Source organism: Rhyacophila brunnea, unplaced genomic scaffold (assembly GCF_057557595.1).
Source record: "Rhyacophila brunnea isolate RB1 unplaced genomic scaffold, BYU_Rbru_1.0 scaffold_17, whole genome shotgun sequence".
Lineage (NCBI taxonomy): Eukaryota > Metazoa > Arthropoda > Insecta > Trichoptera > Rhyacophilidae > Rhyacophila > Rhyacophila brunnea.
The window spans coordinates 2,061,173-2,084,814 of record NW_028232827.1 but is presented as its reverse complement, the minus strand read 5'-3'; the positions used below and the strand labels follow the sequence as shown (position 1 = coordinate 2,084,814).

Below are 23,642 nucleotides of genomic sequence, written 5' to 3'. Positions count from 1 at the left end.
GACAATAGTCATGTGCTGTGTAACGCCAAGACCTACAGAAAGCTGTAATACCATAAGGAAGAAGAAGAAGTATCAATTGAATGATAGCAATTTGTCTTGTTTCACCGTCACTGGCGCATTTTATAGTCCGGCAAACTCGACGTGACGTTACGACTGACGAGATCGGTCAATCCGGAATGATAACAGATGCCAGCCCCGGGCTAGGAATTTTAATTTCCCAGACTTTGAGAGACCGCAAAAATGCCCGCGACCCGTTTCGGTTGAGAAAATAACCCTTCATTACTGTCTTATTAAAATTGCTTCCTGATTTTAGGGATGCGATTGATAGCACACTGATAGAAGATTCATACTGGTTTAAATTTTAAGTCAATGTAAGTCAAAAAAATGCCAACTTGAACCATCTCTCTCTAAAACAAAGTACCATAACTCACAGTCGGAAGCCAACAGCGGTGGAGTGAGGTTGTACAACTTCGCTTGCGTATTCGGGACGCTATTCGCCTGGTTACTCGCGAACGGTTATAAATACGGGATACAACAAAAATAATATTGTTTGTAAATGAATTTGACAATAAACTCAACATGTGTGGTCCCATGTGATTTTGACAATCAGTGCCAGTGCTTGAGAAAAAGTGAAAAATATTTATTGTTGCACGGATAGTGCACTTTGTGTGGGGAGTGCGTCAAACGCTGTGAAGCGAGGGGTTGTCCACACTGTTTTTTGTTCACACTGTTGCGCGAATTCCAAGACCGCGTGAACGGCAAAAGCAATAAAATGGAAAACACCACGATGGAAGTGAATGAAACCAAAAAAACGAAGAAGAAAAGAAAAGATGATGAAGAGGAAGTGGTTGGAGAAAAAGAAGAAGAATGGCAGACGGTGACGTCTGGAAAAAAACCCAGAAGAGACTCTGGGGTCACTCCAAAGGGAAACCAAAACATCTTCATGATAGCGACGGGAAGTAAAATTCCATTAAAATTGAAAATAGCGCAGATGCTGCATAAGGCAGGAGTAAAAGTACAGAAAATTTACAATAAAAATTTAAAGACGTACATCCAAGTAGAAGACGAAAAAGAAGCAGATAAAGTGAAACAAGCTGGAGAACTCAAAGATCTCGGTTTTGTGACCAAAGAGAATGACTCCTGCTCTTATGGAGTAATAAGAAAAGTCGATATTGATATGGACCTCCAAGAACTGCAAATGGAAATCAAAAGTGATGCAAAAGTAATCAACCTTAAGAGGTTGACAAGAAAAGGTGATACAGGAGAGCTGACAAAGACCTCGTCAGTCAGTATTAAATTTGGGGAGAAAATATTGCCGAGAACAATTTACATATATGGAGTCTCTTTTGCTGTAGAACCGTATGTATTCAGGGTTATGCAATGCTACAAATGCTGGCGATATGGGCATATCGCGAACAATTGCGGACGTACAGTAGAAACGTGCCCTAAGTGTGGTGAAAACCACAAAACCTGCGAAAAAAATGAGGAAATTACGTGCATCAATTGCAAAGGTAACCACGCGGCAAACAGCCAAAAATGCCCAAAGTGGCAAGAGGAAAAGAATTGCAAAGAATCAATGAAAAAAATGAACATACCTTTCAAGGAAGCAAAAAAAAATATGTTAAATAATAGCTATGCTGACATATTAAAACAAAAAAAAATCGTAGGAAGAGATGAAAGCGAAACAATTCAAAAAACTAAGGAAAACAAAAAGAAAGAAGAAGCGGTGGTAGAAGCTTCAGGCTCAACAATAATATCTACAGGTAGTAGCGTAAAGCCTACAAAAAATAAAAAAAATTCAAAGGGGAAGATTAACGCGATGGGAGAAATTATGAAAGTCTTGCTGAAAGGGGGAGACTGGCAGCAGATCATTAAACAACTAATAATTAAAGCAGTGGACTGGGTATGCAAACAATTCAAAGAAGGACACTTAAAGGAAATTCTAGGGGAGGTTCTGGAGCAAAATGGATAATAAAAAACAAATTAGGATTTTACAATGGAATGCCAGAAGTATGAAGCAAAAAAAGGATGATATAGAACTCTACTTAATAAGACAAAAAATTTCAATAGCATTAATCTCAGAGACTTGGCTGAGGTCTGAATTAGACTATCTGAAATTCAATGATTACACGATGTATCGAAAATACAGAAGGGATGGATACGGAGGAGAGCGATTCTGGTGCATAAAACACTGGCGTCTAAAGAAGAAAGAAAGAAAGACGGAAGAGCTAGACAAAATAACTATAAAGCCATTTAACAGAATAGGAGTGAGGACCTGATCGAAGGATCCCCTTCTAGAAGAGAAGAGGCGATATGACAGCGAGTCGCAGTCAAAGCCTCGGTAAAATCACAAAAAAAAAAAAAAAAAAAAGTACCATAACTCTTTCTAACATACTATAAATGGGGTGTTGTTCTCAATTTATTTATTAAAACTAGTTTATCATAATAATCATTCCGGGTGCAGCAGCCTGGAGTGAGGCATCCTCAAATCGTCTTCCTGGCAATCCTCCTACAATCAGGTATTCCAATTGCTCCCTCGCATATGAGGAGGGTGTACTGTATCAGTCCATAGCGAAGGGTGGAGGTAGGCTGTTAATACCTGCCATAATAGTGCACATTAAACTTTGTTAGTCATACGTATTTGTTTTATTGAACTAAGACTACACTGTGTAGCTAGCTTTCGTTGTTTTTAAAATTCAATTAAACCCTGTCTAATCCAAGCCATAATAGAAATAATAATAAAAAATACTCGTCTATCTAAGTATAAAATATCTAAAATTATACAATTAAATCATACATTAATTTGGATATTTTATAGATAGAATAATATCTTTTATCTATTATAGTTTATTTAGGCAGGGTTTAATGAAATTAAAATAATTACAAGATAAAAAGAACTTTTTATATACCACGTTTATAAATTTTCTGTTGAATCATATAAACTTGACAATTCTATGTATTAATAAATACTTTTTTTGTACTTGATAGAAATACTGAATATAGAATACTGAAATTTAATTTTGCATTTCATATTGATTTCCATAGTAACGCACGTATATATTAATAATTTAGTTGCTAGGACCCCCTTAGCAACCAATAATAGTGAGTAGTAAATATGACTTTTAACGATTTTTTCCCGAAACATATGAAACAGAATTAACTGAAAATGAATTCAATTCTGCTTAAAGATAGTCAAAAGTTTTAAAATAATGCATTGTCGGCAACTAATGAACTTGACTAAAGATAACGTGTCCAGACTTGTCTCGTAGCTTATTTGTTATTTAGTGAGAGGTGGTTGTGGCTGCTACTCGACCGAAAAAATTGAACAAAATGGATTGACTCGACTAAATGATTTTACTAAATTACTCGACTAAATTTTTCTGTTCATAGGTACATGTTGAATTACAAAACTGCTCGACTAATCCGAACCGGCCTTTATAGACCTACCTATGGTGCGATTGACACGTTGGACATTAAAACAGCAGTAGTCAAACAAACCAATGCAATAATCAAATAATAATTGTATTAATAATATTAACATTAAATAATTTCTCTATTCTTTTCTCAGCCGGACAAAACTTGGACGAAAACACGACATGCGTCTCGTTTCTCGAATATAATCTATGCGTTCCAATTATTCGCTCGGCGCGATGCAATATTACATTGTTGTCAGCGGTGTGTACTAACATAATGAATGCGCTGGGCATAATTCCACTCTGACAAACAATGAAATGAGTCTATCGGCCGGCGACGAATTCGGCGTCTAACCGCGCTGGAAGCGAATTTAGTCGCCGACGAAAGCGCTTACTCACGCCGTCTATACAATGCAGCCGCATGTGGTAAACTAGAGAGCGCCGGTCGCGAATTGGACCCATTTCAAGGTCACACAATATTTTCATAACTTGACAAAAGCTATTTTTAACCATATTAAAATATTGACTAGGTACTCTTGGACACAGATTGAGAACAGTTCTAATTATGCGAAAATATACATTATATTTTTTATTCATCGAACAATTTACACGATTTGAGAAACTAATATTTTTTAAACATACATAATTTTGAAAACACTTCTGACAAAATATATTATCTTTTTTGAAAAAGTAAGACACCCCACCCCGCAGGAATCGAACCTGTATATCTCGGATATCACGCCCATGCACATATATCCACTATGCTAAAGGCGCTATACTTAATTGCGACAAATTTTAACTAATGTCTATTAATACTCTCTGAAGCGCTTTTCAAATTGAGCTACTATTGGCGATCGGCTTTTGTATTTTAAATCAAGTAGGTATTACTGTAAATACTAACCGGTAAAAAATAACAAATGAAAAAATAGTTAATTATTATTTTTTGTTGAACGTACGTAATTTAAAAATACTAGAAAATATAATTTTGAAAAAATACAACGCCCAGCCAGCGGTACACGAACCCACGTTCACTGGATTCGCGCCAACTAAACGCTGTGCGTCCTCTCTAATTACGACGAAATTAACTAATGGCTTTTAGATTTCTGAAACACTACACAAATTGTGAAAACGTACTTGCACTTGCTGTATTTTTTTTCAACTGATGTGCTTTCAAATTATGTAGTGTAGTTCCACCATAAGTGAATCGAATTGCGTTATTATGTTGGCTATCAGTTTTAGTATATTAAATTACGGTAAGTGTTAATTAATTTCTTAATTACTAACTGACATCGCGGATTACTCTATTATTTAGTTTTTATAACGTACTTATACAGGAGGACCTCGACTTTCGCACATAATTGGTTCCTGAAAAGGTGTGCGAATGTTGAATGTTCGAAAGTAGAGGGAAGTAAAAAAAATTAAATAGTGTGTATTTTGAAATATTATAAGATGTTTAAGAGACATGTTTAAGTGGGGTTTGCGGGTGTTACCCTTAAAAAGTTCTTCTTTATTTTAAATGGTAAATCATTAATTTTACAATATTGCTTAACTGCTGGCACGAAATGTAAAGTGAACCAATCTTTTAATATTAACGCAGTAAACCCAGGCTTTCTTATTTGATTACTGGAAGCAATTCTTTATCCTTCCCTTTCAATGCTCTGGGATTTTCTGGTTGATAAATTAACATTGGCATCAATTTTAAATCACCAGCCAAGTTTCCACCAAGAAGCAATGTCAATCGGTTTTTAGAAGGTTTATGCTTTTTTATTAAGATTTTTTATTAAGATTTAAGATTTATATTTTTCCATTTCATCCATAACTATGCCGTGTCTTTTGGAAACAACCTTTAAAGATATATTTCCACAATTTGTGACATATTCCTTAATTTTATTTTTACTTTTCAAAATTGAACATATCGTAGTAGACCTGTTTGTATCATACGAACGTCCGATTGAAGCAAAAGATTCACCGCAATCAGAACGTCATGTGAAGTTTATAAATCCTTGATTTCTCTTTGTTCGTATCAACACTGCAGTTTTTCCGTTTCTCACTCATGTTTATAAATTTTTAGGGTGAAAAATTTCAAATGAATAAAATTAGCAAAACGCACAACATGACACGCCCGCACGCGCTCCTGCGCAAGAATAAACCTATCCTAGCTAGCTCAAAAGCAAAGTGACGGGTGCGAGCAGGATGCAAGTGACGGCCAGCGCGACGTTTTAAAAAAACGATTTTTTTTTTAAATGTGCGAAATAGCGAATTGTGCGAAAGTCGAACGTTCGTAAGTCGAGGTCCGCCTGTACTTGCTAATAATTTTAATAAACTATTTCTTTTATTCAACGAATAAGAGTTAAAAAATCAGAATGTAACATTAAATAATATACTGAATATACATAATTTGAAAACATCTCATGCATATACACACTAGAAAAAATCATTTTGTATCCAGCAGATACAGGTTCAAGTCCCGTCAGGTGTCTAGTTTTCTAGTGTGTATGTGCATGAAATATTTTCAAATCATATAGGTATATTCAGTGTATAAAATGTTAAATTCTGAAATTTTAACTCTTATTCGTTGAATAAAAGAAATAGTTTATTAAAATCACTATTACCTTCTATAAAACTTTAAATTTTAACCACAAACATTGTCTAAGTTTCATAATATCGAGTAGTGTTTTTCATTTTTCTTTCTCTGAACTTGAAAATCTCTGGCCAGAATGCATAAGTACAAAGCGGACTCATATAGTATATATATTTTTTAAATCGGGTCAATGGCCAAGAAATTTCATGCTGGTGCATTCTGCATTTTGGCTAGCGCAGCCGATCGAAAAAAATGTGCAACGCCTCACTGCACCGCCCGGCTAAAATAATCCCGACTAATACCGCTTTTAAAACTCGACATTTTTGTATTTTACACGAAATATTTTGGACACAACAAGACTGAACTAGGTACTACAACGGAGAGATTAATAATATGAACATCTTATAATATGGCGATACTTTAACGTGAAAAATGTGATAGTCATATTATTATTCTTTATGTTATTATTTTATTTTGGCTCTATATGCACCTTTCTCCTATGGGTACTCTTAAATTAAAGTCATGTAAATTCAGTAAAGCATACTTGAGTGTACGGTGACCTCAGTCTTGTTCAAGTGATTCTAGGTTCAAGATATTCAGCCACTGTCAAAATTTAAAAGATTTTTGGTTTTATATTTTATTCACGTCGTTTATTTGAAACCAATCTATACTAATAATAAAATTGAAAATGTCCGTTTGCGATTTAAAAATATATGCTTTTTTAACAGTGTTTTGACTGTTTCCACCAAGGCCCACTATAGTCATTTCCATGATAATTCAGCAAAATATATAGTTTTTTGAAGTTATACTTCTTTTGGCGCGTTTAGGAAATCAGATCAGAGTGTATTTTTTGGCGTGTTACATGTAATACCTACATAATTTATTTTTTCACACGAAAAATATGCACTCGATTGGATTCTAACCACCGATTGTTCGGTTATCAGCCGAGCGCACTACTTCTACGCCACAGAATGATACTGCAATCGTGACGATTATACAGTATAATATTATAGTTTAGAATTGTTCCGTTGCCTAGGCAGCGAATTTATTATTGTCGGCCATTTGCAATTCCTTACGTAAACAAACGATTAAACGTCAGATTGACTTAGTACTTTAAAACTAGAGTACTTTAAAAATAAAAACAACGAGAAACCCTTATATAATAATTTACTGATATAAGTTAAAGTGTATAGAAATAAACCAACGGCGTTTCAATAAGCGATCCTTTTTCTTGAGTGTGTAATTTAACAAGATAATTAAGAGCTAGTCAAAGAATCAAGTTTATCACAAGTTTTGTTTTTGTTTTGTTACGCCAAAGAAGTATAACTTCTAACGCGCGTACATAAGTACACACACCGATTTTTTTTTTAAATTATTGTCTGCCTGTTGAAAAATAAATTACAAATTACGAGTACTTGATCAATACTTATGAAACTTGTTCACTTGGTAAATTACCAATATAAGTATTAATTAGGTACGTCAAGTTTTATCACGATATTTCAAAAGGTTCTGAAATCAAGTATAAAACTTTTCAAAAATAGCGCAATTTCCACAATTCGTCACGAGAAGCGCGCGTCTACATCCAATCGTCACCGATCGCATGGGCTGACGAGTGTGGTACCTACTGATGTACGTGTTTTGATGCACTGACCGGATTTTCATGGAAATCCAACGGCTGGGTATGGGGCCGCGCGCTTAGATTCAAACCTCGTACATCGCTTTTATTTGTTAAATGTTAATTTTGTATATTTCTCTTCCATATTTCAAGCGGAAGATATCGCAGGCTAAAACAAAATAAAATAAATAGTTTTTTTTATATAAAATACCAACATACTATATTAGTTTTTTTATATTATATATTTCACAAAAAAGAATGATCTTTGAGCCGAAGCAAACGCGCCAAAAAATCATAAGATCAATCACAATTTCCGAGAAACAAATTGGCGAGTATTATATACGTCACAACGAAAAGCGAAATCAATATTTGTGTTACGCGTCTAATGAACTATATACCTATATGAGATCAACGAATCTGAATTGCTAAATAATATTACATACATATGCCACCGTAAATAGTTATAAATACAACATTTAATAAAATATCTAGTTACATTGTGGATCAAGAAAAAATGTACTATATATTAATATTATGTTGGTATAATATAATACTTAACCACTCGTAGCACAATAGCCCGGGGTTGGTCATCATCCCTAATCCAGGCTATCCTCAGAAATCGTCCACCAATTCAAATACCAATCTCTCCTGGACCATGCTATTCAACCACTGCAATTAGGGTCTTCCAACACTCTTTCGCCCATTGTCCCAAATCAGTCGTGAGAGGTGAAGGGGGGTAGGCTGTTAAGATTCGACATAAATAGTGCACACTAAACTTTATCAGTCATACTTAATTGTTTTCATTAAACTAAGAACACAATTTGCAGATGGTGTAGGTTAATTTTTAAAATTCAATTAAACCCTGCCATAATCAAACCATAATAGTTTTGGTAGAGCAATCCGACAAAAAATGTGCACACTTTTTCAGTCATTCTTATTTGGTTTCTTTGAATTAAGAATACATTTTACTGGATTGATATCTTCAACATTTTGTCACCTTTCAGTCCAAGTAATTTTGAGGATGCGTCTTTATATTATATTTCTCTACAAATGTTCCAAAAACACGGATAGAAAACTTCACAACAACCTTAGTATATAACATTATTTGAGGAAATTTGGGAGATCTTCGTCTAGAAATAGACAGACAGCATCTAATAACGATGTCTTTTATTAAATCATAATTTTAAATTCAAATCAAACTGTTAAGAAAAATTTAATAATATTTTGTAAACTACACACCTGTTCGTAGTCAATAAAAAATAATTACAAGATAAAAAGAACTTTTTATATATAACGTTTTTAAATTTTCTGTTGAATCATATAAACTTGACTTGACTAGCTTAAACGATCAAAAAAATTTGTACTTGATAGAAATAATACTGAAATGTCATTTTGACATTTCATATTGATTTCCATAGTAACGCACGTATATATTAATAATTTAGTTGCTAGGACCCCAGACCCCTAACAACCAATAATAGTGGATTGGAATACGGATTTCTTCCGAAATAACTTTTCATACAGAACAAAATTAACTGAAAATGAATTCAATTCTACTTAAAGATGGCTAAAAGTATTAAAAGAATGCATCGGCATCGTGTTCTGATATATTATAAAAGTTTCAAATGTCTAGCTAGTCGGGAAGTTAGTTAAAAATCGACTGCAAGATTTGTACCGGACAAACAACCACCGGACAAATAAGAATACGACCTAATAAAAACGTTGTAAAATACTTGAAAACGTCCTTTGATAAAAGTATCTGTAAATTTTACAGTAACACAATATTAAGATTATTGCGAAGATCTCGATTCCAATCATAATTCAATGAACTACAATTTACGAAGATCGACGACTCAGTTTTAAGGTCTTTGTACGTTTATGCTATTTTGGCGGATATTGTCCGAAAAATACTAATATATTTTCCTCGTACTATATAGTATATACAATTACATATATGTGTGTGAGTCTTACATTCAGTAGGTATTGCTAGCGTGAGAATAATATTGTCTATGTAAGTACGCTTCTGCATTAGAATTTGTTATTAGTAGTGTAGTGTGTATGGAAGCTATGATGCATATTTTCTCTACGAGTGTATTTTAAATTTAACAGGTTCAATAGTCGGTTTTGGCGGTCAGTGTCTCTGGTTGATTTTATTGATTCGGCCAATGTAACTCTGCTTTTTACAAATTAACTGTCAAGTGTTTGTGTATAACAAGACATACAATATACATTGTATGTACTTATTAATACATGGATCAAACTGTTAGATTTTTTTTATTATGCTTGTACAACAGAGGCGAAGGATGGAGGTAGTATATTAAGATCCAACATAAATGGTGCACATTAAACTTTGTCAGTCAAATGTATTTGTTTTCGTTAAGGTAAGAGTACAATGTATAGAATAGTATTTGTTAGTTTTTAAAATTCAATTAAACCCTGTCTAATCTAAGCCATAGTAGATAATAGTAAAAAAAATATTCGTTTATCTATAAAACATCTAAAATTATGCCATTAAACGTTATATAATTTTTGATATTTTATCGATAGAATAATATTTTTTATCGATTGTGGTTTGGTTAGGCAGGGCTTAATTAATTTCTAAAAAGTAGCCAACACCATTCATAAAATGTATTCTCAATTCAACGAAAACAAATAAGAATGACTGAAAAAGTGTGCAATATTTTTGTCCGATAGCCCATATCATACATAAACTATTATGGTTTGGTTTAGGCAGGGTTAAATTTAATATTAAAATAATTACAAGATAAAATGAACTTTTTACATACAATTTTTTTAAATTTTCTGTTGAATCATAAAAACTTGACTAGCTTAAACAATCAAAAAAATTTGTACTTGATAGAAATAATACTGAAATGTCATTTTGACATGTCATATTGATTTCCATAGTAACGCTAACGCACGTATATATTAATAAATTAGTTGCTAGGACCCCAGACCACTAGCAACCAATAATGGTGTCGAAATAACTTTTCATACAAAACAGAATTAACTGAAAATGAATTCAATTCTGCTTAAAGATGGGTAAAAGTATTTTAAAAAAATGCATTGGCATCGCGTTCTGATATATTCTAAAAGTTTCAAATGTATAGCTAGTCGGAAAGTTAGTTGAAAATCGATTGCAAGATTTGTACCGGACAAAGAACCACCGGACAAATAAGAATACAAGCTAAGAAAAACGTTGTAAAATAACCAGCACTATCTGCAAATTGTATTATTAGTCAAATGAAAACAAATAAGTATGACGGACAAAGCGTAATGTGCACTATTTATGTCAAATCTGAACAGCCTACCTCCACCCCTCGCCACTGATACAGATTCATTGATTAATTTATCAATAAATATCTATGTAAAACATTTATCAATAGTGTAATATAATTTTCAAAACAGAGCCTATTCAAAATCTCTTCTAGTTTAATTAATTAATCACCGGTCTACTACCTAATATAATTATTCAACATTGTTTGTATAGAGATACATATTAATAATATTGTTATGTAAGTTGATTTAAGTCGTAAATGAGCTTTCAAAGCCATATTTTCATAGCATTGTTTCACTCTAACTTTACGTAAAAGTACTATTTTAATAAACTTTAAGAATCAATGTTATGTTGGTAATTCATAACTAAAACAAACTTTATTAATATGTACTTATAATATCGCTCCACGAGAAAGCTTTCAGGTTTGTCAGAGGTGCTACGTGTAGTACAAGTTGACTCCAGTTCCCGTATGACTCAATGAACGTTTTTTTTAATTATTTTCTACATGCCTACACATTTTCGACTAATGTCAAAATTACGTGCTCTTTATTTTTAGTGGTTTTCTCTGTGGATATTCTATTAAATTATTATCTATGGCATGCAGGTAGGGTTCTGTTCAAAATATTATCTATGGATGCAATATCGCAAGTAATGCTTCAAATACACTCTATGACGATCGGTCATATATATGTTGAAAAACCCGTTTCTTATGTTGGCGTCCTGTGTCACAGGGTGTCACAGAGTGTAAATACGAAGTCATAGCTGTCATACAATATGTATGTATAAATGTCGGAATGGCATAGATTTGATCATAGACACTAAAACGCTCTTAGCATATATGTGCCCGATCGTCATATAGTCTATTTGAACCTTAATGTTAACGTACGCACACGTAGAAATTGTTAAAATTAATTGAAAAAAGCATGAATAATAATTTAAAATACTAATACATTAGAGTTGGCATTCTCAGTCATTGAATTTATAGATATAGTGATCATTCAAAATATTCTGTGGAATGAAAAAACTATAGAATAAATTTGTCGCCTTACCAGCATGTGACAGTACGTGACGTGATCATAATGTAATTGCAGCTTAACTTAGTATTGGAGGTTTATTTGAAGAAAAGCATACAGTTTCACTATATGTAATTTTAGATTCATCATATTATTTAATTACATATTACATGATTATGTATAGTAATATTTACAAAATAAGCCTTTAATACTTAAATTCGTTAAATGAATTAAATTTGACATTTCATGTACCTATCCCATATTATATTACCGTATCAAAGCTAGTATATGAATATAAAATTTAGCTATAAATACCTGTGAAATGATACTTCCTCGTCAATTTTATATTTGCAGCCAATGCTAATACATCGACCATTATATTATTTAAGATGAATAACCACGTAAAATACCAAAAAATGCGTAAGAAGGCCTATGTAGACTAACAATAGTCGGTATATTATTTTTGGATCTGCCAATAAAAGAAAACAAATGACTTGCTACCAATAATACGTTCAATTCGAAAATCGAACTGTGCTTAAATTCATATAACCCCTTCCAATTTATTTCTTTAAAACAATGAATTATTGTAAAATCACCACTATAATTTATTATGAATTTATGTCTTTTATAGTCATATATTCTACGTTTTCCGTGGATTTAAGTAGGGATTACAAAACCGGTATTCAATTTTTATTTATCGATACCGAAATACCGGTTTTAAAAATCTAAAATACCAGTATTTTCGGTATTAAGAAAGCATACACGTTTATGTTTTCAAAAATGAATTTAATGTTATTTTTTCATTACTACTATAATATTATATTGTACATTAAAATTACTATGAGTATACTTTGTATGCTGCCAAAACGACTTTAACCAACAAACTTTAAATAATATTAAAACAAAATCCCTCAAATATATTTATGGAATTGTCGCGATGAATTAACATATTTCGTAAAATAAAATATCCATTGCAAACATTTCCAATTAATCTATAATTGATCGAATATTGGTAGTACATCCAACAATAACGTTGAATTTGAGAGAGATTTTCCTGTATCTGGGCGTATTTTTAAATATTTCTACTTCTAAAAATATATTAGATTCAATACATTTTTATAGAGGTAAACAAAACTAATGTAGGTAGATACTTTAGGTTGCCATAAATAGTGTTTTGAATTGTTCTTAATATGTAGTGTTTATAGTTATAATTTAATAGTTATTGATAGGTATTTTTTTTCTATAATATATTTTTTGACGAATACTGGTATTAATACATTGGACGTTAAAGACGTGCCCAGCGCATAACGATTGAGTGGCCACTCTATGTAATTAGCATGCTATTTAAATGTGGTAATTAAGAAGTAATTATCCAGTCAGCAGTTAATGTGTACCGGTATTCAATAAGAAATACCGAAATACTGATATTGATATATTCATTCGGTATTGCAATTCCTTGATTTAATGATCATGATTGTGTCTAGTAGATTAATACTTAAAAATTCCGATAGATTTAAATACTATTCATATGCGGAAAAAACAACGCCCACTCGTGAAATACATCGATGTCTTCACATACCTATATACAAGTTTCTTTTCAGCGTAGTTATGACTGACTCAATGATTCATGATTTTTCTATTATTGTATGCAGTTCGTTGAAACGGGTCAACATACTTTACATTGACCGATCACTAAATTCTATGACTCTGATGAGACCTCACTAGTTGTAGAGCAGTTCAATATTCTCATACAAGGGTTATTGTCGTTCATGATTGTATTGATATGTTAAAATTTATTCTTCATAACATGTAAAGACTTAAACTAAAATGTTACGAAGGGAGACTTATTTATTTATTGAAGTTATACTTATTTATGCGCGTTTGGAAAATCAGATCAGATGTGTTTTTGGCGTGTGACATGAATTTATTTTTTCACACATAAATAAACGCACTTGATTGGATTTGAACCACCGATTGTTCGGTTATTAGCCGAACGCACTACCATTACGCCACAGTATGATACTTCAATCGTGAAGATTATACGGTATAATAAATATTACAGTTTAGAATTGTTCCGTTGCCTAGGCAGCGAATTTATTATTGTCGGCCACTTGAAATTCCTTACGTAAACAAACTATTAAACGTCATAGTGGCAGGTGTTACTTTAAAAATAAAAACAACAATAAATAATTATTTAATTTAGTACCTAATATAAGTTAAAGTGTATAGAAATAAACCAACGGCGTTCTAATAAGAGGTCCTTTTTCTTGGGTGTGTAATTTAACAAGATAAATAAGAGCTAGTCAAAGAATCTAGGTTATCACAAGTTTTGTTTTTGTTTTGTTACGCCAAAGAAGTATAACTTCTAACGCGCGTACATAAGTACACACACCGATTTTTAATTTATTTACAGCGATTTGCCACAGAATAAATACGAATTATAAAATGACCTAATTACAAATAACAACCAATATAACAAGAAAGTATAAAAAAAAGTATGTGCTTATGTAGATATTATAGTAAAATGATAAATACAATTATAAAGTTAACCTATTTAACACATCCACAAACATGATATAGGTAGTTAATAAAAAATAAATCAATCATTATGGTGAGATCAAATGATCAAATAGGTTAATCGCACGATACACAGCATCACAACCCTCCTGCGAATGGGTATCATGAAGACCGCAGAGTTACGAGTGATATTGGTGGGAACATGAAAATTACTATTTGCTAGTATAGACGTATTGTAAATTAACCTACGAAGAAGTAAAAAGAAATGCTTTAAAAGAGCACTTTCGGGTAGACAGGGTTTGTATTGATAGCTTACTCAGAAGAAAACGAGTCGGAAAAATCATTTTATTATCATTATCATAAGGAAAGAATCCGCGTGTCCTTGCGTAGAGAAATCTAAGAAATCTATTGTTAACTCAATCGTATATCCATAAAGTATAGTGTGACAAACCGTAATTGATAATCCACGCGTGAATCATCAGTGTGTTTAAATTAATATCTATTATAATATTGGATCACGACTCGAAAAAGATTGGGAGCCTGTGGCTTTATTCTTTGGATTAATAAATACTAGATGCTTGCGATGGATGAATGGTAATGTGTGCGTTTATGAACCTGTGAGTATCAGGATCAAATCTGGGATATAAGAAATTTACGTCATATCATGTTAGTAAAATTATTATAAAAATTCTGTTAAGAAACTCTTTCTAAGTCAGCCAGGATTCATGTGGATTGGAGAGAATATAATAAAAAAGTTTTTTTTTATAATTGGGGTTTTATTCAATTATGAAATATCGAAATATCGGTTAGGTTGTGATTATATTGAGATGCATGTCGCGTACTGTCACGCTCTCACGGCGACAAATTTAGTCTATGGTTTCGTCATTTTGCTGAATATTTTGAACGAACACGATTTCTGTAAATTCAATGATGGATTAACCTAGTAACGAGTTTCTGCAAATTCAATAATACTTTGAACGGAACCCAACCCGCAGACCATAGATAATAGACAATATTCTTATAGAAAATACATAGTGCCAATCGCTAAAAACAAAAAAAAAACGTAATTTTGATATGATTCGAAAATGTGTAGGCATGTAAAAAATGATAAAAACGTTCATTGAATCAAGCAGGTGTCGATGCAGTGCAGTACAGCGTGAGGTGATCTCATTGAATTGTTCTGATGATTTCAGCAAATTTTGCTAACTGACAATGTTCGTTTAAAGGTTCAAAATGTACTACGTGATAGGAGCATTAGTCTGATAACATTTTAAACATCAAGAAAAACGACATTATACATTTTTTCCCGTAGCGGCAGCTTACTGTGACGTCACGTGATAGTACGCGACATGCGCCATAATATATTTCGCGTTTAATATTCATTTCTAGAAACAATTTTATTCTATCAATTTTCCTTATGTCACTTTTGCTATGAAAATGCACTTTGAATATATTAATATTTACTCATGAATACCATGCAAAATAACTACTAGTTACTACTTATGTATATAGTGTTATTGTAACAATATTATTATATTAAAATGAACAAACAAAATATTATTACCCACTAAATTGACGGTTCAATAGACCACCTCAGTGGTCAATGTCTCAGTGGTTCAATAGTATTTTGTACAACCACTTTGCTAATATTTTCAGAATCGTTTATGTATTTTATCACTACAACTCAAATGTCAATTATTGGTGTTTTAAAATACCTTTTTTCAGTTCAAGAATCTGATTTTGAGTTCAGTCACATTAATATATCCAATATGACGACAGAAACACTGTTGGGTCACATTACTATTTGACAACATTTTCGTCATGAATATTTTATTTTATTTTATAACAACTAACTACTTAAACTATTTTTTTTATTCAAATATTAATTCACAAGATTTGAGAATTTAACATTTTTTAGTGGACATAATATATAATTTTAAAATATCTTAATGGATGCGAGTTTGAGTAGGTATCAAAGATTTTCTCTAGTACCTAAGAATATATATGAGGTGTTTTCAAACTATGCATGTTATTAAGGCCATGCATTAGTTGAGGCACGGTCTAAAAAGATCGTTGCTAGGCGATGCGCGGATTGCGGGTGGCGGGTGAAAATGACGCCTGTCAAACGAAATATTATTTGTCATATAAATCCAACACACGTCCATTTTATGTTCTGTTTATTGTTCTATTAGTAACAATAATGATATATTCATTGACATGTTTTCTTTTTAAAGTAAATGGGTAACGTTTTTAGTCATCTTTACACGATTTTAGAATTAATTGACCCGTCGCCATCACGCAGCAAAGTGACGTGTTCCTGGGTCAACATTCTCTCACTGAATGGCAGCGAGTCCAAAATTTCGTCACGCGTACAGTTGAAAATTATTTGGCGTTTCACTGATGCGTCACCTTAAGGCGATACATCAGTGAAACGGCAAATAATTTTCAACCATAGGCGCGACGAAATTTTGGACTCGCTGGCATTCGGAGAGAGAACGTTGAGCTGGGTACACGTCAATTTGTTTCGTGATGGCGACGGGGGTATTTATTCTTAAATCGTGTAAAGATGACTAAAAACGTTACCCATTTACTTGAAAAAGAAAACATGTCAATGAATATATTATTATTGTTACTAATAGAACAATAAACAGAACATTAAATGGACGCATGTTGGATTTATATGACAAATTATATTTTGTTCAGCATACGTCATTTGCACCCGCGACCCACAATCCGCGCATCGCCTAGCCACGATTTTTTTAGAGCATGCCTCAACTGAGGTATAGCCTTAACTAACTAACTACCTTACCAAAATAACGAAGAATATCATTTTATAAATTAAATACTTAGTCAGTTTTATTATTCAACACCAACTGAAAATAAATAAAAATTGAGAATATGTTGATTCTTTTTATTGAAAATACATTTTTTTGAAACCACAGAAATAAACTTACATACTTATTAGAAAAATATAGGTAGGTACTTTGAAAAATAATTGTTTTGAGTGGGATTCGAGCACACATTTTTAACTTTCTACTACGTTTAATATATTATCTTCTTTCTGTCTCGCTCTTTTTTTTGCATTTATATATATTATGTTCTCTTGTGCGTTAAAGTGCGGCCACACCGGCAACATGTCGCGCGACAACTCGTTAAATTTTACGATAATTATCATAATTGCTTAAGAAATTTTACGATAATTATCATGCTTATCGTAAAATTTAACGAGTTGTCGCGCGACTTGTTTTCGGTGTGGACCCGGCATTACAGATAATCTACGACAAAAAATATAATATACGGTAATATAGCTAGATGGCAGTAGGTAACTAAAATGCTTACAACTAATTTCACCGCGCGTTCTTTTGTTTTTCGTTGTCAACCCTATTGATATTTGGGCATCTACGAGTGTGTGCGTGTAATTGCGTCCATACACGAATATAAAAATAAACTCACCCAATACAATCACAGCATGCATTTTTATTTTTCCACGCGAAAGTATGCAGTTTTATTTTAATGTTAAAAGTGTGCATGCTTCAGTAACATGTTATGACTAACTTAACAGGGTTGGCAACTAGATTAAAAATATGTATTTTAATGTTTATAATTTTTTTAATATATATATATTCTAGCAAGATAAATAACAATCACAGAGACACCAAGGTTCGAGACTTATATTGTCACCTCACCGGGAATCCTAATTCCATTAAAAACAATTTCTTACGTAGGTATTGTTGATATATAGCCGTCTAATATAATAACATAACTAAATATTATAAGTAATAATTTAAGAATATTATTAATACGTTTAACTATGGCACTGGCTGTCCGCCAATGCTAAATACTAATTAATACTAATTACAGTTCTATGTTCACTTGGGTGTCCGGCGTGACAACAGTGTGTACTCGAAGGTCTATTGTAACGGTCGCATAACAAAATGTAATCTATTACTCTGTATATTATTATTCATGAAGTTGATAATAATAAAGTTAATCATATATATAAAACTATGTTGATAATTTAACATCCTCTAAACGATCCATTATTCTCAACAGGTATAGGTAAATTGGCAGATTCTAATTCATGAACGTGTTGTGCAATTCCATATAAATTAGTTTCATTGGCTTGGATTTTCCTTTAACCAACTCAAGGCTCTATGTAAATAAACATACAACTGATAAATATTAGACGTTCTTAATGTTTATATACCTACTTACTGAAGCGCTACACAAAAATTACTAGTTATTTCATCGTAATAGCTTAGTTGGTAGAGCACATTTCGCAAATCCAGTGGACGTGAGTTCTAGTCTCACTATATAATTTTTGTGATATTTATATTTTTCTGTTTTTATGGTGTTTTCAAATTATATATTATCTTCGATAATGTTACATTCTCAAATCATGAGAAATATTCGTTGAATGCAAAAAATAGTTTAATAAATACATATATATATTTACTTGGATACCACTGGATGACCAAATTTGTCCAACGATTGTCCCTTCTTTGAGCTATGTGCCCAGCCTATTTCCATTTGAGGTTTTTAGGTCCATGTTTCACACGCATATGTGATTGCGGGAACCACACACTAGTTGAACACTTTGCGCTTCAGGCACAGTGGGAGGTCACTTTGAAAACATTATTCAGGCGGCCAAGAGCACTCCAGCCTAGCTTTACTCTGCGTATCCAAGAGGTACAAAACGTCCGCAAGGTAGACTTAGAGGCCGCTGGATCGATGAAATGATAAAATTTTGCGGAACTACATGGAAACGCAATGCACAGGACCGAGAGCAGTGGAATCAGCTTGGAGAAGCCTTCATCTAGCAGTGGAAAGAGTCAGGCTGATGATTATAATATGTTTACTAATAATCTTTACACTAGAATTACAACGCATGCTATGGACCAACAACAAGTGTCGAGACGATTAAATTGGCACCTGAATCGTTGCGTGTAATCGTTGACGATTTCTCATAACGATCGGAGTGAATTGTCAAGTTTGCAACTCGTATGGTTGGAGCATTGGTATTTCTTAGAAATTATATAAAGGAGTATTAAACTAATAGGAATGTTGTTTATATACATAACTAATATATGACTAGTGACTTCGATTGATATTATTGTAAAACAAACGAGAGCATTATCACGACTGACTTCTTTAAGGGTATAACAATAAACAGATTCGCTAGACTCATAAATAACTCAACTGAGAGAATAAATTTTAATCTAGGAATACTGACAAAATGCGTCATGTTCATCAGACAATGCGCCGGTTGACACAGCGATAGTTGCAATGGCCGTGCTGCACGCCATTAATTGATGACCCATCCGACTAATTCACCTAATATAGCACTGCTAGGCTTCCACGTCTTTCCTAACCTTAACATTGAATCTTTTAGAGGCTAAATACAAAATTATCATGCAACAGTTTTTCAACTACGGGCGGGACGGTCCAAGGTATAGTTGTTGCATTTGTTTAAAAGTTGTTCAGTAAAAGTTTTTCGTTTACTATTTTTTAGAGTTTCTTTCTACGACAACTGTTTTGCGATAGAAGGCTAAAACGTCAAAGGCAGATATAAGCATCATCATTAGCTTGAATCTATCCACCGCTGGGTGAAGGCCTCTTCAAGCTGCTTCCACTTCTCTCGGACCTGTGCGTTGCGTTGCCACGTACTTCCGCAGAACTTTATCAATTCAACGATCCAGCAGCCTCTAGGTCTACCTTGCGGACGTACCTCTTGGATACCACTGGATGACTAAATTTGTCCAACGATTGTCTCTTCTCTATATATAATATAAAGGCAGATGTATTATTTACCAATTAAAAGCTTAAAAATATATAAATAATAATATGCTGTTTCTCCTAAGCTCGCATACTTTAGTCGCATATGTGGAGGTGTCGTTTATAAATAAACAAATATCACAGAACATATTAATAATATAGAAATGCGAAACTCGATACGAAAGATCGATAGATAGAGACTTTGGCAGCAGTTTTGGTTGACGAAATAAAATATTCTTGCACAATATAGCCAAGGTACTAATGTAGTTTTCTGGTTTTGATACAACACATAACTTTTCAGTCCTTTCCCATTGTACTAAGAACGTTAATATTATTGTTTCCCAATCGCTAATTTTGATGAGGTTTTGTTATTTAAGTACTACAATTCTCTATGTACTCCTCTCTTCCATGGGCACACTAAACATAAAGTCAAGTCAATTTAGTAAAAACACACTCGAGTGCATGGTGACCTCAGTCTTGGGCAACTGCTCCTGAAACATTTTCAGTAATAAAAAAAATACTAGTGCTTCACACTTCAATCGTGGGTTCCCGTTATACCTACGCCTGATTAAGACCGGGTGTGTTTTGCTGGTGCACTCATTAACTTCAATGTCACTAGGTCAATCCAAGGAATTTTGTAGATACGTCTATACATCTCGAAAGCCTTATTTACTGGTAACGTACATACATCATAACTAAAAGAATAAATAAATTAATATCGCAATATTTTCTGAACAATATGTGCATTCTATGTGATTCTTTTTCTATTTTTTTTGTCTTTTGAGAATACTAAATCATAAAATGTTTAGTTTACTGCACCCCCGCTATTTTGGCTTGGTGAATTTAATGCCCTTTTCCCTACCCCACCCTCCCGGAACCCTCCTCTAACGTCTACAACTACGAGTGACTTATACTGCATTATATATTATATTTTTTCACATACACACTTTTTGCGTATGTTCTTGTCGAAAAAGAGTTGCATGCTTTGCCGCTGTCGAGTTGTTGCGTACATTTAGTTATTTTCTTATGTGTTCAACTATTTAAAATACATAGTTTTGGAAACTTAATATTATATTATCCATATTATAAAATTAATTATTCAAGATTATCTTATTACAACTAAAACTCGTAGTGTATATAACATATGAATATAAATATTATATAGAACATATTATTATATAATTTGAAAATACCTCAGATATTATAAACTTACTAGAAAAATATAATATCTGACACATGTCGGGACTTGAACCTGTAACCACTGTATTCGTACCAATATGCTTTACCAATTAACGCTACGAGCATCCTATTTAATTATGTCAAAATTAACTAGTATTTCTTATTTATAGTGCCCATCAAATTACATTATGTTCGACTATCGGTTTTCTTCTTTTTTTAATTTATTTAAGAAAACAAAACATTCTGGATATAAGAAATAAAAATTCAGGACGTTCACAACAAGAGATTTACATTATAACCAATATAACTCTCACAAGAGAGGGAAGAAAATAATAATAATAATGAAAACATAAACAATTTTACACAATAAAATAAAGTTTCAAAAACTAAATGCAAAGTACATCATTGAAAATGTCTATGTCTTTAGGGAGCGCATTAACTAGTCTTGCACCCCTCGATAACTTATTATAATTAAACTGGCGCTAGGGGCCGTTCAGGTCCTCAGGCATCTCTGTCCAGCGCTCTCTCTTCCCAGTTGACTATCCCCAGCCTTTCCGCATCCCTTTGAATGTTGTCCGCCCATCTCCGTCGAGGGCGGCCAAGAGATCGAGTGCCAGCTGGTGTGCCTTTGTAAATCCTATACAACGTGGCCCGCCCATCTGAGCCTCCTTGACGGTAATTAAATTAATAATTTTAAATTAAGGTTTCGCTTAAGTGCCCGAATTACTAACTGACGCCCTCATCGCTCCAAATTTTTGTTATAACGTACTTACACTTACTAATATTAAATAAAAGAAATAGTTTATATTATAATTTATTATATAAAGTATAAACCATGTCCGATCCTAAGAAGATCATGTGGACCTCAACAGAGTGGAAATGGAGTGGGTTGTATTAACAGATTTTTCTTTTACTAGTAATCCAATAATATCTTTGTCAAAACAATTAACGGTTTCTGACTGTATCACGACAATATTATACTGAAGTGGAAAATAAAAGAAAAATCCAAACATTACAGGTATCGCAACATTCACAACGTGACGTGGAAATATATGCGTGCTGGGCATAACGCGGAAAGACCGTAAAAGATGCCAATGGACAAGGATGCAATATTATAGATATCACCAAGCAGATGAAACAGCAGTGGGCTGGAATGACGCTCAGTGAGTGGTCAACCGATGGACAAACAATAGACGAATTAATAAAGTTTGGTGGACAGAATGTTTTCTGCTTCAAAGAATATTCGTCTAGCTTGTTATGTATAATAGTTAAAATGAAGACACTGAAGATAGCCATTTTCGAATATGCTATGACTTACGGTCGAGGGTTTTTTTGTAATACCTTGTTCTTCTAGTCCCATTTGAATATTATCTCCCGAATATTTAAAAAAAAAAAGTAGGTACTAAAATTTCAAAGTAATTTTTATTACTCATAAGTACAAAATACTTAGCGTGATATAGTAATATAAATAATAGTAACGAATTTAATTGTCATAGTATAATCAATGCTAACAACTCGCCGCACTTTGCAAAACGTTTTTTATTGTTTTTTCGGGCAGGCCCATATGCATTATACACTCACCTATATTATAATATATCATTAGGTACACCTATACTCACCCACACACGCACACACATGCGACTGCAGTCTTAAAATGCAGTGCCATTGCACTATAGATTTATACAACGACGTCCAATTTGCAAAACGTTGCAACGAAATATTGTAACATTTTTTTTATAACTTGATTTAATATTAATACTTAAGAATAGTTTCCACAATTTTATTTTAGACGCTATAGTTTACTTTTAAGTCTTATTATTTTCAGATAGTTGTAACTAGAAAAATAAACTAAGTACATAATATAATAATAATTTTAAAACTGTTTATCAGCGTTTATTGATTTACAAATCTAGTATGACACCATAGATGTAGTAAATAAACAGATTTAGTGTTTATATAGGTATAGAAATTCTACGAAATAATTGGTCATGAAATTTTAAATTAACTAGTCATCGTGCTATTTTTTCATAACGGTCAATTAGCATACCAAATATCTTCTCTAGTTTCCAATCGATCTATGCTTAGTGTTTGTATGAATAACCATTAAAAATAGCATATTCTTTAACACGTGTTTTACTTTATCCCTCAGAGCAACAATATATAGAGAGCCGCTATTTTCAAAATGAAGCCGTGTTTCTTGTGTATAACGCACAGAAAAACCTCAATTTTATTATTATCAACTTAACTATGAAACGTTATACCATCGTGTTGT

At 32.8% G+C, this 23,642-nt stretch overlaps 1 protein-coding gene across 1 annotated transcript in view; it reads left to right on the top strand.

Annotated features, from left to right (window-relative positions):
* Positions 1–15,581, top strand: part of LOC147073548 (uncharacterized) — a 309,140-nt gene extending 293,559 nt beyond the window's left edge. Inside the window, exons 2-3 of the mRNA XM_085944656.1 lie at positions 419–1,511; positions 15,550–15,581. Of these exons, the coding sequence (XP_085800782.1) occupies positions 773–1,511; positions 15,550–15,581 (771 nt within the window). The 5' untranslated portion in view covers positions 419–772. The remainder of the gene's footprint in view (positions 1–418; positions 1,512–15,549) is intronic.
* The last annotated feature ends 8,061 nt before the right edge of the window (positions 15,582–23,642 follow it).